Consider the following 17,542-nt stretch of genomic DNA (forward strand, 5'->3'; position numbering starts at 1 on the left):
GTCAGTGTCATCAGAATCTCTGATCCAAAGTATGTAAATCAAATCACTCGCATACCATGACGGATTTAAAGCTAATAATGCACCATTTACACTAGCGCATCACTCTCACAAATCCAGATATTATGGACTAAACGACATGGTACCATCACACTCTCTACCATACTGGCAATAACGCAAGTTTTGAATGTTCTTACCAGTGGAACGGTGCTGCAGAACTATATATTCAGTTTCAGTAAATTTGAAGGTAGAGGTGGTGAGAGGCGTGATACGAGAAAGCCATACCGGAAGGTGGAGAGTGGTCGGTCTCGACCACCATCGCGGAATCAATCATTGTATCAGCCGAGGGATACTGTGGTTGCTACACGTCCTGCTATGAGAGATGAAGAACGCAATCGGGACGAGGTAGAGAGACAAGCACTGTTGACTCTTGTTGATACGACACATAGACTTGTGAGGAGCTTGACTGAGAGGGGGAGGGCGGTACAGGGACGGCGTGTGCCTTATTAGGCGTGATCAAGCATTGATGAATAGTGGACTCATTATTGAGTAAATATAGTATATATACAGCAAGGTTGTATCACCGGTTGGACGGTGTTGCGTTACAATGAGGAAGTGAAATACATGGGGAATAGCAAGCAAGATGTGTATTGAAATGCTGAGATTGTCTGAAACTGTTGAACAGCATTGTTTAGTCAATCCAGTGTTAAAACGATGCATTTGTCCGCAAATTCAGAATTCAACGATCAGAAGCATAACACCGAGAACTAGAATAGATACATACCAAAGGCCTTTATCCTATCTTCTATTCGAGCCTAGATCTCTGTTGGTGCTGATGTTTGGAAGATGTTGATTTTATTGGCACAAAGTACAATTGACGATTGTGGATGGAAAATTGAAAAGCTGTTAAAGGTATGCAATTTTCAAAAAGACTCCCGGTCAAGTATTGTCTACACGCCAGCTACAATATGCAGATGTATTCGCCCATTTGAAAATTCGAAAATTAAACTCCATTGGACGCATTCGGACGCAGAAGCTCCTAGTAGGGCTTCCAGAGCCTTGAAACTAATTGCATGTACTAATCCTCCAATTCCCATTAGACTCCACTGCCTGAATCATCTCACAACAACCAAAATGTCATCGTCATCAACCGAGAAAAGCAGCAAACGCAGAAAGCTCACCGCCAGTCAAGACGTCAATGACACATCAAGCTTTCTCAAAGCAGCTGGAATACAGAACGACCAGCTCAGCAAAATGGATGCCAGACAGCTTGCATTACTGTCTGATCAAGAACTCGAAGGTTTGGGACTGACTTTTATGGAACGGATTCGCTACTTTTCGACACTTGAGGACTTGCTCAGGTCTGTGAATGAAGAAGTCATCCAGGTGCTGCTCGTAGCTATTTCGTCCCGCGGTTCGTTACCTTTGAGCAAACGTTTAACCTAACGCTTCAACCTTAGTGCTTGATATTTACTCACATAAACTGCCTACTACATCGCGGCAACGAAGCCAGCACGGAGTCTTCCGGCGAGTCACCATCAAGAATCACATCCTTGCTACAGCATTTTGCAACAGTCTTCAAAGACGACAAGAATATAGAATTCGAGTCGAATGCACCACTGGCTCCTATTGACACATTATGGCGTGTGCATCCTCCAAGTTATATAACGAAAATATTGACCAAGACCCCACTTGATGAAAAAGAGTTTGTGCATTTTTCGCCTGGGTATGCTGGTACCAAGGCCAGTTTCTTGTCGGCTGGATCTACGGAGGCTGTATTTAGAGCTGCTGGTGCTGTTGTGTCTGCTGTTGAATCTGTGTTTGAGGGGTATGCAGGTTCAGGTGGTAGGTTGCGGAGGGCTTCAACGGCTTTTTGTTCTGTACGGTATGTTGTGTCATCACCGAGACTGAATGGTATGCCATATAAATATTTTTTGTTAGGCCTCCTGGACACCATTGTGGGTACGAAGGAGTTGCAGATCTCGGAACCGGATTGGATTTATCTCAGGTACGTCACCCACCATTCGTCAGCACAAAATAGTATTTAACAGTCGTCCATTGGTCAGGGCTTCTGTTTTGTCAATAATGTAATGGTGGGAGCAGCCTACGCTGTAAAACGTTACGAAGCAAAAGTCGGCATCATTGATTTCGATGTCCACCATGTAAGAAAGCTATGGTCAGAATTACGCAGATTCAATATCTCAACTCATCTCAACCAAACCACAGGGAAACGGAACAGAAGATATCTTACGCCGTCTGTATCAACAAAACTCTACCGACTTCCCATACCTGTTCATCTCAACACACCAGTATGAAGTCGACGCCTCCAACGACGACAACACGTTCTTCCCCGGAACGGGATCATCCGTGCTCCCTACTGACCCTCTCCATCCTTACATTATCAACATCCCACTTCCACCAAACACGACATCAGCAACATATAGATCAAAAATAACAAAACTAGCTCTCGCACGGCTCAAAGAATTCAATCCAGACCTGATTATTATATCAGCTGGATTTGATTCCCATACAGATGATAGTGCTGGGGACTTGCTACTGAAGGATGATGACTACAAATGGATTTCGGTACAGTCGAGAAAAGTACAATCTCGAATAGTATCTGTACTTGAAGGTGGATATGATGAAGGCGATATCAGCGAGGGAGTTATTGGTGGCTTACTGCGAGGTGCTGAAAGTCATATACGTGGGCTTTGCCTTTGACGTGTGACGTGAAATTGTATTGCCAGCGAGCAGTTGGAAGCTTGTATTAATAGGAATATAGCTGTCTAGAACTGCAACAATCATTGCCAGAATGATGTAGTCTGAATGTGCAATGGCCTCTTGATCTCCGACATTTGGTGAGGAACTGATGGCCTCCCAAGGTGGCGATGAGAGGGACCTTCAACGTTTCTTACGTGGTTATACCGTTGCAGCAATCGTTTCGTGAAGGCCCCGTTTAAACCTCAAATGGGCCACAAGCTTGAAACCACAACATTGTATTGATATTGACTCACACCATGTGTACGAGATTGGACATAGGGAGGAACTTGTCGCTACGAAATGAGATCATGTTACGAAATAGATTGATGGATCTGTGCCGGCGTCTGTCAAAATTCATGGAGGGTGTCATCTACCACATACTAGCGCGATACCCTACAATCTTACCAGACGACTACAGGTATCAAGAACCGTGTTATGGGAGACGACTGGGACCAAGAAGCAGAATGCAAGAAGGGTACGCATCCGCCGGAGGTTGTCACAAGGGAATGTATTGTGAAAAGCAAATCAGGTGAAGATGTATGTAGGCTGACTGCTGCGTAGACGCAAAGAATGGACGTAAGCTCAAACGCTAACCGCCGTTACGCTACTAGGCTCTCGTAGATTCTCCAGAGCTTGATCGAACTGGAGGCCATCATCAGAGTGAACAGCGAAGAGATATCACAGGCGACAATTGGATTCTCATTAGCTCGTCAGGACCTGGTGCCTTTCAAGATCATACGTCTTCTCTTGATACCTCGTTTGTACTTGCAGGAGATACCCTCATGAATATACGTGGTGAGATCAGCAGTGGAATTAGGTCTTCTGTAAGTGCATGGTCTTGATCTCCGTCTGAATATGGTGAATTGTGAATGTTGAAATGATACCTTCATTGTATAGGATACGACAAACCAACATGGGAGGACGTATAAACAACAGTTGATTTTATCGCATATATCGTAAGTGAAGTAACTTTTGTGTGATCGCAATCATAGAATTCTTCATAACTGGTGGCAGGATTCTCGTTCATGTAATATCGTTTATCAGCAAGTAACAATACAATCACAAGAAATCATACGCCATTCAACACTTCGATTTCGTGTTATGCATTATATTGTTAGGTATTTAGAGGTATAGCATTACAATGGTAGCAGCAGCAAAATACGATAATATAATGATAAAGACACTGATACTACTATTTCACCTTCTTGAGTCCGTTTGCAGCCACAATGCCATTTACACTTCCATGCTTATGCGCATGAGATTCAGACAGTTTCTTCACCAAAGGTCCATCTCTACCTACACCCTCTTCCACACCAAGACTCTTCCCCAGCTGTTTACAATACTTGCCCCACGCCAACCACTCAAACCCAGCTACAAACACAATCATCCCTACATGCGGTATAAAGTACAGTGCCTTCCAAGCCGTTATCGAATCATCCAGTCTAAACAGTATGAATGGAATCACGATATAGTCCACCACCATGACTGTACAAAACCATCCAACCCAGTCATATATCGGTTTATACACACTCCATTTAGACGGTGACATAAACAGCGGCCGTAAATGTCTTCGAGATAGTCTCGCTACCATGGTCACAAGCGATCCACTCGCAAAGGTCAGGTAGTAGCCTGGATGAAAGCCGTGCCAAAAACTAGATGTGATGAATGTGGCAAATGTGGCTAGGAAGGCGTATTCTTTGCCAAAGGACATGAGACGCAGGTATACACTGGAGCGTAGCCAGTTTGCGGTTTTCATATTCCAGGATTCTAACAGTCCTCGCATGTTTTCGGCTAGTTCGAGGCCGTATACGTCTACGTTTCTGGCGCGGAGCCATTCGTGTTTGTTTGTTTTGGGGTTGAAGCCAGAGTATCCGAATCCTACTAGTGTGCTAGATCCATCGGTGAGAGACCAAGCTGTATAATATTTAAATCTCTGGACAAATCCAGCTACGAATACGTAAGCAAACCTTAAAATAGTCGAAAAATGAGTTAGCTTCTTCTCAACGATTGGTTGGCGCACAGTACGTTTGCTTTACTTTACAGGCAGCCAATTGGCAGCAAACTCGGGTGTCTTGGTGAACGATATCGGTACCCTCGACAAGCACGTAAGATACACAACCATATACACTATACAAACACCCAATTTTTTAAGAGTCGGCACAAGGGTGCTTGGTCGTTTGTCAAACGGTGCCTACAGATGATATGGTAGTGAGCACATAAGATCCACATAGGTCGGACGAGGTCGGACGATGTATCTCGATGTTTTTGTGCTTGTGACGCACCAATCCATGAATAAACGCCTGATAATCCCGCAATTCAATAGCAGGTCCAACCATGAAACTCGGGAAAAAGAAGAGGTAGCCCATGTATTCTAACAGGTCTGGCAGTTCTTTAATGACAAATTTCGTTTGTTCTGCAGACAGACTCTAAGGGTCAGGAGTTAAGCGTCAGAGAAAACAATCCCTGATGTCATGCGCAGAATGACTTGAGAGAAGTATACCTCCTCAGGTCGAGTTCCATCATACACAGCCCATCCAAACGAAGTGAGTTTGATGGTCAATACCATTAACGGTATAGTCTGATCAAACGTCGTTGTCTCAGAATGCAGGATTTGAGAAGACAATAAGCTATGCGTTGACAAAATTGGATGAGTAAGTTCCTCTTTCAAGAATGCTAGCCAGCACCAAAGCTAACTAGAGTCCACAGTTTCTCCATTCCGCACCACGACACTCACTTCCAGCTCAAATACCCCATATTCCCGAAGAATATCACGATGGGCACATGAATTGGCATAACGCCACTGGTGCTCTTGTAGAAATTCAATATCTGGTACGTCAACAAGCTCATGGAAATCATTTTGATGAATGTGATTTGTTCAAAGACCAATACGACTAGGAAGAAGGCTGCAACTATTGTGTATATGTGGCGCCATAGTGCTGGAGTGGATTTTGGTAGCAACAGGTAGCCCAACTAGGACAGAACGAGAGTTTAGAAATGAAGCTTGAGAAAAAACCGTCGGTTTGTTGAAAAAGGGACCGATCGCTCGTGTACATACTGCAAAAGGATAGCTTCCAAAGAGAGGAATTGCTCCAATAAATATGTCTACCGCTACGCCGGTCATGCTACTTAACTGCTGCAGGACCTCCATTTGCTTGGATGTTTTTGAAGTTTCGAAAACTCAAGTGAAACACAGACTCCTACAGCTCAAACTACTAATTGTACAATGCGAACGAAATGCCTTGCTATCTAGAACTGCCATATCACCACGTTCTACTTTGGCTGAAAGCACGTTCAGCATCAAGAACTAGATTTATTCTACATTCCAACACGTCTAGCATATAACTTACGCACCCTTCAACCCATACTTGATCCTCTCCAGCTGCTCAATCTCCATATTCACGGACTCCATGGTCCCAATCCACCACCTGGCCACACCATTCAATACAAGAGGGAGCAAATATATTCCATCTGTATTCAGAGACCACGTCCACGTGCTGAAATAGTTGAGCAGTATAGGTATCAGCCCAAGTAAGAAAGCAGCTGTCGAATATATTGTCGAGTCAGTCGTTGGGTCTTTGGATGCTCGTCGTAGTATGTATGGAACCAGCATTAGAGAGAGATGGCTTGTGAGGTTTGCGGTTATGTTGATTGTTGTGAGGTCCGAGTTGATTATTCTTATAAAGAAACTAGGTGGGGTTTGTGGTTAGTACATGGCGTGTGTGTGGTTGAGGCAAGCAGAGTTTCAGAGGACTGCACCGGAAGATACATAGCATATTACGCGGTTTTGTAATCGGGATCAGCTAGTACTCACTACATTGCAAGACCAATTGCAGCACTCGACAAGGTCAGCTAATAATAATGTGAGGATATGATGAGCGTTCGTTGTTCAGGTCTACTTGACAGATCCAACCAAAAGACGGATGAATTGTACATTATAAAGTTGATTTGATTGGTCATTGTTGGTCTTCAAGGTTGATATCAGGTCCTCTTGCTCTAATTTGCGAGAATGTGAGTTTCAACAATCACGTCAAAGTCAAACAGAAAAGAGCTTGATCCTTACGAGATTCGTCTAGCACGGCATCGTCCTTGTTGTCATCTTGATCTTCGGTCTCTTTCTTGAAAGCTCTTCGAACAGACATGTTTGAATTTGATAGTGAATGATTAAAATGCTAGTCTACAGTGAAACACCCGACAGCGACGTGTATGAGGAAGCAAATATAAATATATTCGCGTGTAGAAACAAACATAATACTATTTACTCGTGGCTTTTTACTTGGAATCCCAACAAAATGATGACAAAAAATACAAAAAAAGCACAGTGCGTGTTTCCCCCTACAGATTCCAACTATTCTACCTCTCTTACTCTCTTCTCTTCTCCTCCTTTATCGTTATATCCCTCTTATAACTGTATATAGTTCTCATCATCATGAAGAATCGATATCATCCCACACTCCTATTCCTTTTATAGCGTCTCATCATCATTCCTCGACGAATCAATAACCACAATCTCTTCCTCCTCTTCCTCAACAACCTGACTAGTACTCTTCTGCACCCACTGGTCAGCAACTTCCCCTTCGAACAGATTCGTAAACGACGGTCGGGGCGCTAGGGATGTTGACCGTGCACCTCCTGGTGTAGCGAATAGTCCTGAAGCTCTGCTAGGCGACGCTGAAGCTCTTGAAAACGCTTCTTCCAGTGCTCGCATCCACATCATGTAGTCTGTACTTGTGTCACATGAGAATTGGAGGTCTGAGCGGTTTAGATGGAGTATGAAATTACCTAGATGAGAATATGCGTGTTAACATGGGGGGACGTAATAAATGCGCTTGAGTTAGGAAATACGTACAAGCTTTCCCGACTTTAACTTCGTCGCTAATGTTGATGATTTCGGTAAAGTGTACGAATACGGGGAGGAGGGGATTTTTATCGGCTGGCAGTATAATCAGTAATGGGCAACCTATGTTTGCATGAGTTCCTGTTAGAATTGTGTTGGTGTTTTGCGACAAAAGACCTGGAAGCGGACGATTTGAGGCGCATTGCCACTGCCTCCTTCCACAGATAGACAACCACAACCAGATACTACCATTGCTACAACTAGACTTGTGGCCACTGTGCAACAGACAGAACACCTCCAAAAACACACATTCAGGGACCACTGCGCCTCCCAACTCACCCTTTACAGCAGCATATGCAATATTCCCCAGGAAAGGAATAGCCTTTGGATGACTGTCTGGTAGAAACATGCTCTTGTAGACATTCTGAATGTCTGGCACCTCCGCAGGACTAACCAACACCACATGTTTCCTCAGCGATCCACCTAATCCCCTTCTAAGTGTGAGCCCACCGGCCCGTAATTGCGGGGACTGAGTATTATATGATGGTGATTCAGCTTCGCTAGATGGTGAGACCATGCCTCCATATGTGCCAGATCGTCTTGAAGGGGTTGCTTGCGAGAACGACGAGCGTCCGTTTGAGGTTGTTGATGAGCGAACTGATATACGGGGAGACGTTGGGGTAGTGTCAGAGGCTGCCTCCACTCCTGGAGCCATGGCTATTTTTAAGTTGGTTGTTCAGTTGACTGTCTCTTTTCTTTGGACTTTTCGGTGGTTCAAGTTTCTTGCGTTCCTTTGCCGCAACGACTAGGGTGAGGTTATTCTAGGCAACGACAGGAGGAGACAGCTGGAACGTGTTAATATATATGAAAAGCAGATTCATGTGGAGATCTATATCGTGATAGTGTCACTTTTGCTAGAGCGACCGCATCAAGACGCCATGGAACACAACGCTAATAAGTGAAAACAAACCACTGTCGAAATAGTTCAAAATCCAAGTATGGAACTTGAAGCACTCTAAATATATTCCTTTAAACTTAGATCTCTATAGGTTTAACTACTGGTTTCCTGAAATGTCGCATCTGAGTTCCGGCTACCTGAGGCCTAAACGGAGAATGCGATCCATACGGTTTGGGCAAAGGCAATTCACCAACACCAGAAGAATCCGGAATGTATGCATTAGGACGTGGTTCTGCTTGTGTTCTTGTTCCATTGTATAGGAAGAAGTTGTCCTCGTCACTGAGTTTACAGCATTGGTTAGCAAACGAAGGGCAAGCAAGAAAATCATTAACACATTCCTGCCTGCAATTGCAAAACACTCACATTTCAATGCCGTCTTCCGGCCTCTTTCTATCTGCAATGGCTCGAGCATCAGCTTCACGTCTAGCCTTCACTCGTTCTGAACGGAGAATGTCTCGTTCCAATTCATCGGTTGGGGGTTCACCACGTGCTAAGCGGTCTCGAGCGCTTTGTAGTAGTGCTTCCTATCAATTCAAATCTTTTTCTAGCTTTTCTTGGCTGGACTCTACATTTCAACTAAGCCATACCTTGTCAGAAACTTCCTGTCTCAAAGCAGCAGCCTCAGCTTGCTGCATAGCCAATTCAGAAACTTTGGCCATGATAGCACGAGCTGTGTTCTTGGCTTTCTTGGTTAGATCGGATAGTTTCATGGCACCCTGAGATCCAGCTACTCGAGAATCCAATGCTTGTTGTCGTAATCTCGTTGTGAGCATAGTTACTTCTTCTAGCACGAGATCTTTTTCAAGTAAACGTTCCTGGAATCGCATGTTAAGTAAGTATCGACAGCACAAAGTAAGGATGAAACTAGTAGATAATACCTCCTTGGTAGCCAATCTCTCCTCCAACTTCCTAACACGATCAACCATCTCACTCATTGTGGGATCCCCGCCATTCAAATTCCTACACCGTCCTGCATTCTCGGGCCCTTCAACCAACTGACTCAATCTAGCACTCTCTTCCTTTGCAGCGTGCAACTCATCTTCCAGTTGTCTATACAAATCTTCAATCTCCTTCCTCTTACCACTAGCTCTTCGACCGACATCGATGCTGCGCTTCAATTCAGCAATGGCTAGGTTGTACATTGTCACCTCTTTGTCTTTCTCCGCCAACTCCATTTCGGCATCTTGCAGGATCTTGGCTTGAGTGTTGAGTTGCTCATAGAGAACACACAGTTCGTCTTCTCGTGAGACGAGTAATGTTGCGGCATCGTTACGTGCTTGACCGGCTGTTGCGAGGGATGTTCGGAGGCGGACTAGGTCTGTTTCTGCGACACTGATGAGAGAGTTGAGCGAATCGATGGAAGATAAATGTTGATCGATTTCGGCTCGGCGTTCTCGGTATTGGGCTAGGAGTTTGTTGGCTTCGTTTCGAACACCGTCTCTTGTTGCATACGCTGTTGCGTTTTCTTGCAGTTTTTTCTAATTGTTGGACGGCTTTGTATAAGTTGTTGTTTGAAAGCAGAAAAAAAGCGGTCGTAGGCTGAACGAATACTTACAGCAAGTTCCCGATCCTTGTTACCAACTTCAACTCTTAGAATTTCTATTTCACCGACAAGGATTTTGTGCTTTTCCTTCATCTCAGCAGCACGTTGTTGGGAGCCTTGTATTTGATTCAGCTATGAAAAAAATCAGTTTAGTAACAATACCGAATGTAAACGCCATAACCAGTACAAAACTTATGAATATAGCACTCACACATTTGTTTCGTTCGGTCTTGGCAACTTCATATAAAGTCGCAAATTCCTTCAGCCTAGCTGCAGCCTCAGCAGCTCTTTTAGCTGCATCTGTACATGCATCTTCAGCCACACGGGTATCTTCTCGACAACGACGGTGCTTTTTGCGAATATGTACTAATTCCCGAGCCTGAGAAGCGTCAAGACGAATGGTTAGGGGAGGGTTTTTTTATATTGATTTGAATGCTGAGCAGAAAAATCAAGCCAAAAATTGAATACTTACTTTGAGATCTCGTTCAACAGCGATCTCCTCACACTTCCTCTGAGCAGCTTCAAACTGTTCTGAAACAGCTTCAAGCTCCTCCTCTGTCCTTCTCACAGCACCCATTTCACGAACCAATAAATCAGCTTCCGTCTTTTCAATCCTCTCATTCTCCAAATACTTGTGAACACCCATATCAATCTCTCTTCTCAAATCAGTTACATTCTTTTTCAAGGATTTGGATTCTCTCTTTGCGGCAAGTAAATGGCGACTGACTTCATCATATGCTCGTTTAGCGACAGGTACTGCTTCGAGGGCATTGTTTAGTGTTATTTCAAGTCGTCTGCAGGATTTCATTTGAGAGTCCTTGTCTCGAGCGGCGCGTAGTAGGAGGTCGTGTTCTCGTTTTGCCTAAAGCGAAAAAAAGGTTGATCGAGATAACCAAGGTTGATGTGTCTTCAAACCTATTCGCTTACCTGATGAACAACATTCCTCAAAGACGCATCTAGTCGCACACGGTCTTGCTTCTGAATAGCCAATTGCTCACGAGCCATTTCATGATCTTTGAATATCTCATCACATTGTCGTTCCATTTCATGTATCTCACTTCGCCGTTGCTCGTAATCTGCATTCACTTCTAGTTTGATGTCGTCCAATTCCTGTTGACAGTTGAGACATGAGTACCATATGATAAAAAATGTGACCACATTCACATGCCTTCCGTCTCTTGGTCAACCTATCCAGGTCCTTATCTAAATTACCACCCATTGTATTTTGTTTGACGCTTTCTACTACTAGAGCAGATATAGCGTCCTTAAGGACTTCTGATTGTTTTCTAAATTCAGAAAGGAGTTTCAGACAAAAAAAATTCGACCTGGTCTCTCTGTACAGTAACATACTGCAGTCTAAATGGAATCTCAGAAGCCTTAGACAGTGCAGAAACTTGTCGTTCTTGTTCTTCAGCCAATCGTTCCTTTTCTTTTTCAACAGCCTCTAAGGTACCATCTTTTTCTTCCAAGTCCTTTTGTAATGTTTCAACTTGTTGTCGTCGTTGCATGAGCTCCAGCTAGTTGATCAGATTGTTTGTAATCAAAATATGATTTTTTTGGCATTCCTGTTTAAAATCATTGTACCTTCAATTCTTTCGTAGAAGCCAGCAACTGAGGCTCCAATAAATCAGCTTTATGCCTCCTAGCCTCCTCAATTTCATCCAACAATTCCTTCTTGTGGTTTGTGAGATCAGCCACTTCTTTGGAACTGCGATTGTGGCTGTCGTCTGCTATTTTCTCGTCATGTTGGACCTTCATGATATAAGATGTATGAGTACTACATATAGCCAAAAAAGCATTATCAAGGATGATTCATACCTTGAGCAATTCACGTCTCAAATCAGCGACTTCGCTAGCTTCAGTATATTGAGCAGACCCCGACGTGTCAATCTGTATTCGTTGCGCTTGAACAGCTTGAGACACAGCCTTCAGTTTCTTCTTGACTGATTTTTCAAAGTCTGCTGTTGCCAGTAGTGCATTGTGAAGAAGTCGAAATTGGGATTTGATGGTTTCAGTTCTGCAAAAGAAAAGAAATGTCAATACAAAAAATTCAGTTCAATATAACAAAGCACTCATAAACACTCTCACTACATACACTTCTCCTTTGACTTCTCCTTTCGAACGAGCTTCAGACAATTGTTTGAATATTGGACTAGCTTCTAAATCAAACAAGACGTAAAGGTCTCCATCGTCATCATTGGATGCTTCCGGAGCTTCTGCTGGTCGAACCTCGGATTGAGACTCTCTAGCATCCATTCTCTGTGTCCTAAGTGCAAAATGCGTCTGTTCACCCAAAAAAGTGGAAGTGTGTGATTTTCGGAGGTTTTTGCGACAAACACTTTTATAAGCGGTCACTCGACCAAATAGAGACATGATCATAGATCGTTTATTGCTGCTTCCGTGCTCTACGCGATCGAAATACGGTCTCGCTTTACGCAGAAAATCCATGGCAAAAAACAGACACGAGAAAAATGGCATTAGTTTCACGCCTTCTCGACGTTAAATGAATAGAGCATCTAGATCCAAAATATGCTAAATGCACAAGAAGCAAGCAGCTTTGTCCGCTTTGACAATCGATACCTCCTTTCGTTCGTGAAGGATGTGATCAATTGCCAACCTCATACCACCATCTCTGCTGCTAGTTTCACACTGGCAGCCTCTCTCAATTCTGACAATGAAAGAATACTCATCCTAAGTTATGAGTCTTCACCATTTTATTCACAACCCTAATCGGCTGCGAGCCGACACATAAAACATGTACATCCGTAACAAAACGCATGACAATATGATAGCCATTTAGCACCAAATCTTCCTAAACACATAACAACAAGCACCTTTTGTGTTCTGTGGTTCCTCCTTCTGTCACTCGAGCTCTAAGTGTGAAACGGGAACCAACAGAAAACAATATAAGTACCATAGTGACGTAAAATGATTGTCATTCACACACCTCTTCCATCCATTGCAAAATAAAATTAATACCAACAAACAATCATGCAACATAATTTACACACCGCCATCCCTCTTCCATCTCCCTCAACTCACTCAAATAAAACATAATCAACAACCCCATCAACCCCCTTCCGATTCCCCAGCCTCTTAACAAATCCTCCTCTCTTTGACACCCCAGAATCTCCATACTCGGCTCCACTCTTATAATTCATACCACCAAACCCTTCAAATTCCCGTTCTTCAAGCTTATCATACTTCCGTTTCAAATCGTGGCGTCGAGAATCTTCCAAGTTTGCCCAATACATCCATCCTCGACCCCCTTCTTTACCCCACACGGCTCTAGCGTTCAAGTCGGAGTCTGCTGGTGATATTGCAGGTGGCTTGACTATTAGATAGGATGGGAAGACGGTCATTGGTGCTTGGGGACCGCCTCGGCCTATAAACCCTGGACCTCGTACTGGTTGTTGTTGAGGTGGCGATGATGCTGGAGTATCTAACTGCGTTGGATTCGGGTTTGCCAGTTCTTGCTTTTCACGATATGTCATGCTCTGTTGTCGTTCCATTTCAGACATTGCAACATCAACCATAACTTCATTATCGCGAGTTTTGATTGACGATGGTAGTTGCGGTTGTGGTGTTGATTGATTGTTACTGGCACTATTCATTTTGGTTGCGAGAGCAGTTAATGCTTCTGTATACAGCTAATGAGAGAAAACATGTTGTGGTCAGTTGGCAGGTTGATGGCGCAAAAAGTCGTAGAAAAGACCTTGATACCTGCTCATGGTGCTCAGAATTCCCACGATGCCTTTCAAGAAATACCAAAACCTCGCCAAACAACCTCTTTACTTTATCCTTTTGCATCCGTGCACCATTCGTCCTCTTGGAATCATTCGGGAACAAACCATCAGGATCTTCCCAAAAGATACACAACATCTTCCACATGCTCTGACACGACTTTACAAAGCTCGCATCTACGGTTCCATCATATATGCTCCTCTTGAGCGACGCCAAGAGTCGTCCTACTTCAGTTTCAGAGTTGTCAAAGAGAACTGAATTCGTTATGGGCAGGTACCGCGTTAACAAGTCCATTTTTGTTGGTGCTATAGATGTGAATGTGGAAGGGTCGATGGATGATGGTATTATGGCGGCTGTTGGTGGTGAGAGGAATCTGAGCGGTATGGTGAATGAGAATCCAGATGGGATACTCTGGGGGCTGAACAATCTTGGATGGTGGACTGTTGATGGCGCAGTAGCGAGGACTTGTCTAACCATCTGAAGTGAACGCGATAAGATGATCAACAAGTTTGTGGTTGTTTTTTGTGGTCGGTTCTCAGAAATTACCTTCAGTCCATCATCAGAGATTCCTTTCAGCACCACTATGCGTGCCAACACGATGTGTCCTAAACAGACGAATCCATTTAAAATCGGCGGCAAAAAAGTGCAACGATACACTATCAAATACCTTCAACTTGTCGTAAGATATAATCAGGCTTCACATCTCCTACAGTTGATCCAATCTTGTTTTCCTTGGCAGCTGAAGTAAGATGCAATTCAACCACCTTGTCTGTGAGCAAAATGTTAGTCTTTAGACAAAGGGAGACCTATAAATCACGAGAAGGCTAACAAATACCTGAAGAAACAATACGCTTCAATACAAGACGAGTAACTTGTGATTCTGGATCCCTGGCTTCGTCAGGACGTACTGGTGTTATGCGACGAGGAGAGCTCGTGTGATATGCTAGAGTACAGAGGTGAGAATAAGATGGAGTGATCAGGCGGAAAAAGTGAGGTCATGGTATTGCAGGGCACCTGAGGTTTGTGGCTGCCATTTTCCAAATGTAGTACTAATCACATATTCAGCGATCGAAGAATCTTCCCATATATGTCCTATCCACAAAATATATTAGCTACACAGAAGTGATGGTCAGAAACAGCTGATATTCAGTACCTTGCGCGATGCTACTTGAGACTAGTGAACTTATTGGCCTAAAGTACATGATCATATCACTCTTCTTTGAAATCTGCGTCTCTTTTGTCTGAACAACAGCGAGTGTCAGTAATAAATGCTGCACTTGGATAAATGGATCTTATGTTATTTTCTTCGCTTACTTTTGTTGGAACCCCAGCAACACGCAACTGCACCAGCCTCAAACACCTCTGAGTCCAGTTCTCAAAAGAAGCAGCAATGTGCTCGATTGGTATACAGAGTATTGATAAGAAGACGCCATCTCGAATCTAGCCAAAAGCGGGGTCAGATTACAGCAAAAACCTACATCTCATACAAATGATTCCTTAACCAACAGAAACCCACCTTCTTATCCACAATACTAATTTGCTGCGAACTGATACATACCACATGTACATGCGTAACAGAGGCATCTCCACGCATGACATTGTCATAGCTGTTGAGCACCAAATTTATCACTCCCTGAACATCAGATACACTCTGCCCCAAAAGCACGACAACAAGCAACTTGTGTCGATCATGCTCTGTAGTTTCGCCTTCTTCCTGCGATGATTGATCTTCCAGAGATGATATCGTTTCGGCCAAGACAGCTGGAAGCAGGGTTGAACGTGTTGACGCTTTACAATGCCTGAGATTCTGAGCAATCTAGTCAGAACGCATCAGTGGGAAATCATTGAATGTATTAAAATACACGAACTTTGAGTATGAAACCTTGTCTACAGCCACATCAGCCATTGTCGTTACGTCCTGAACTTGATTGTCAGAAATGACTCGGCAAGCAATCTACGAGCAAACCGTTACCCAATAAGCAACATGTGCATCAAAACCGTAATAAATTACAATCTTACAGGCAATTCTCCTAGTTCAAATAGACTGAATGCGATGCGAGTAAATTGCACTAGACCCGAAGCAACCAACTTCCATGTTGCTTCTTCAACAGGCTGCAAGTCAATGAGGAATTGGACACGGCCTGGTGGCTGATCTGGTGACGCGGATGCGACTGACATATGATGCTACGCTTCTCTTGCAACTTGTATTATTTACATGTGTCAAGGTGTTTCGACATTGAATAATTATAGATGGAAGCGGATCTGTAACGCGTCAATCCTCGATCATCGACGCTTCAATTGAGAATCTACTTACTCGACACCTTCATCTATTCCGGAATCCACACCTCAAGTCAAGAAATTCGCGTTTCACTTTAACGATCGAACACATCCGCTCCTTGACTATCATCCTTGGCTGAACGACCTTTACCATCAAATCCCCACTCTCATAGTCAGGAAACTTACTATTAAACTCTGGCGTTCAGGCAATAAAACCAACTTTACCTGACCATGTAACAAGCAAGTTTCTTACCGAGACGTATGTGTAGCATTACACCATCTATTCTTTCTATATTTCAAAAGTATGGAAGCTGCAGTCTCTCGTCGTAGTAGTTCTCAAAGTGCTTCTTAATGGTAAGGAAACATCAGACATCGTCCAACAACCCACCTTCTGGTCAGAAGGAAGCACAGCATCCGGCTCCGCATTGGTAGCTGTACCAGATTCATAGCCTGCACTAGCACATAACAGAGTGAGATGGCATGTGTGGCTCTGTTGATATATACTGTGATTGATGTCGACACTCGACAGAACTCCAAACACTACCACATCACCTGGGACTAGACAGCCCAGCTATTATCCAGGTCATCAACAATCGTTCGTCCCAAAGGGCGACAACGGCATTTGAGTTAACTAACAACGAGAAGAGCCGTTTGTAGGATGATGTGAGGCTTAGTCTGATTTTGTCAAGTCACACAGCGACCCAAGCACCAGCAATTCGTGGTTTTCCCATACTTATAATGATGGCTTCATATGATATTGCTGCACCAAAGAAAGCATTCAACAACCGCCGTGAGCCTCCTGAGGATGCATCTTACGGCTTCATTCCATATACACAACAAGATGACAAGAAAAAGAAGAAACTGGTGGACCCACCAAGCAAAACCAAACCCAAAAACAATATTCTCACACTCTTCAACTTCATGGCAAGCCTTCATGCCATTCCAAACAGTTTCCGTACCTCTTTGCTAACTGTTGCACGTCCTTCTTAGGTCGTAATGCTATGTTTGCTAATTGTGGTGTTTTGCATTCCGTACAGCTATTTAATCGCAGGCCTGTATTTTTCCTTCTTGGAAAAGGCTCTACTCTCGCTAGTGGGACCTGCTACAGTTGACGGATTTGCTGCTGTGGTTGGAACAGCTGGTGTATCAGTCATGATTGTGTTTCTCCAAACACTGCAATACTATGTCAATGAGAGCTCAAAAGAGGGTGAGAAAAAGGATCAGGATGCGTTTCTGGAGAAATGTACGGCATTCATGGCGAGGACGACTGCTTATATGGAAGAAGATGCTCGTGATAGAAAGTGAGTTTACGCCTTCCGAACGCCTTGCCCCGTTGACTTTGGAACAGCTTGAGAGCTTCTTGCTGTGCTATTTATGAGTCAATATTTTGCTTACTCTGGATCTTACTCATATTAGGATATTGAGAACA

General features: G+C 43.7%; 4 protein-coding genes across 4 annotated transcripts; 1 reads left to right on the plus strand and 3 right to left on the minus strand.

Annotated features, from left to right (window-relative positions):
* Positions 1–1,131: 1,131 nt before the first annotated feature.
* SmJEL517_g00444 (uncharacterized protein) lies at positions 1,132–3,717 on the plus strand (the record flags this gene model as incomplete). Its single annotated transcript, XM_031166373.1, has 8 exons — positions 1,132–1,383; positions 1,458–1,825; positions 1,939–2,005; positions 2,064–2,159; positions 2,224–2,683; positions 3,176–3,294; positions 3,369–3,581; positions 3,655–3,717. The coding sequence occupies 8 exons, from the start codon at positions 1,132–1,134 to the stop codon at positions 3,715–3,717; spliced, it is 1,638 nt and encodes a 545-aa protein (XP_031027662.1).
* Positions 3,718–3,949: 232 nt separating this feature from the next.
* SmJEL517_g00445 (uncharacterized protein) lies at positions 3,950–5,878 on the minus strand (the record flags this gene model as incomplete). The annotated part of the gene is made up of 6 exons (XM_031166374.1): positions 3,950–4,724; positions 4,794–4,948; positions 5,040–5,183; positions 5,258–5,384; positions 5,492–5,727; positions 5,813–5,878. The coding sequence occupies 6 exons, from the start codon at positions 5,876–5,878 to the stop codon at positions 3,950–3,952; spliced, it is 1,503 nt and encodes a 500-aa protein (XP_031027661.1).
* A 2,748-nt stretch (positions 5,879–8,626) lies between these two features.
* Positions 8,627–12,348, minus strand: SmJEL517_g00446 (uncharacterized protein; the record flags this gene model as incomplete). Its single annotated transcript, XM_031166375.1, has 13 exons — positions 8,627–8,828; positions 8,913–9,073; positions 9,137–9,364; positions 9,428–10,027; positions 10,105–10,224; positions 10,304–10,471; positions 10,565–10,954; positions 11,020–11,202; positions 11,327–11,378; positions 11,443–11,609; positions 11,677–11,844; positions 11,911–12,109; positions 12,188–12,348. The coding sequence occupies 13 exons, from the start codon at positions 12,346–12,348 to the stop codon at positions 8,627–8,629; spliced, it is 2,799 nt and encodes a 932-aa protein (XP_031027633.1).
* Positions 12,349–13,130: 782 nt separating this feature from the next.
* Positions 13,131–16,014, minus strand: SmJEL517_g00447 (uncharacterized protein; the record flags this gene model as incomplete). Its single annotated transcript, XM_031166376.1, has 11 exons — positions 13,131–13,742; positions 13,816–14,313; positions 14,383–14,441; positions 14,504–14,605; positions 14,672–14,779; positions 14,851–14,928; positions 14,990–15,077; positions 15,151–15,276; positions 15,353–15,652; positions 15,719–15,790; positions 15,856–16,014. 11 exons carry the CDS (start codon positions 16,012–16,014, stop codon positions 13,131–13,133), a joined length of 2,202 nt encoding a protein of 733 aa, XP_031027660.1.
* Between the last annotated feature and the right edge of the window lie 1,528 nt (positions 16,015–17,542).

The sequence above is a fragment of the Synchytrium microbalum genome, assembly GCF_006535985.1.
Source record: "Synchytrium microbalum strain JEL517 chromosome Unknown SmJEL517_scf0002, whole genome shotgun sequence".
In the NCBI taxonomy this organism is placed as follows: domain Eukaryota; kingdom Fungi; phylum Chytridiomycota; class Chytridiomycetes; order Synchytriales; family Synchytriaceae; genus Synchytrium; species Synchytrium microbalum.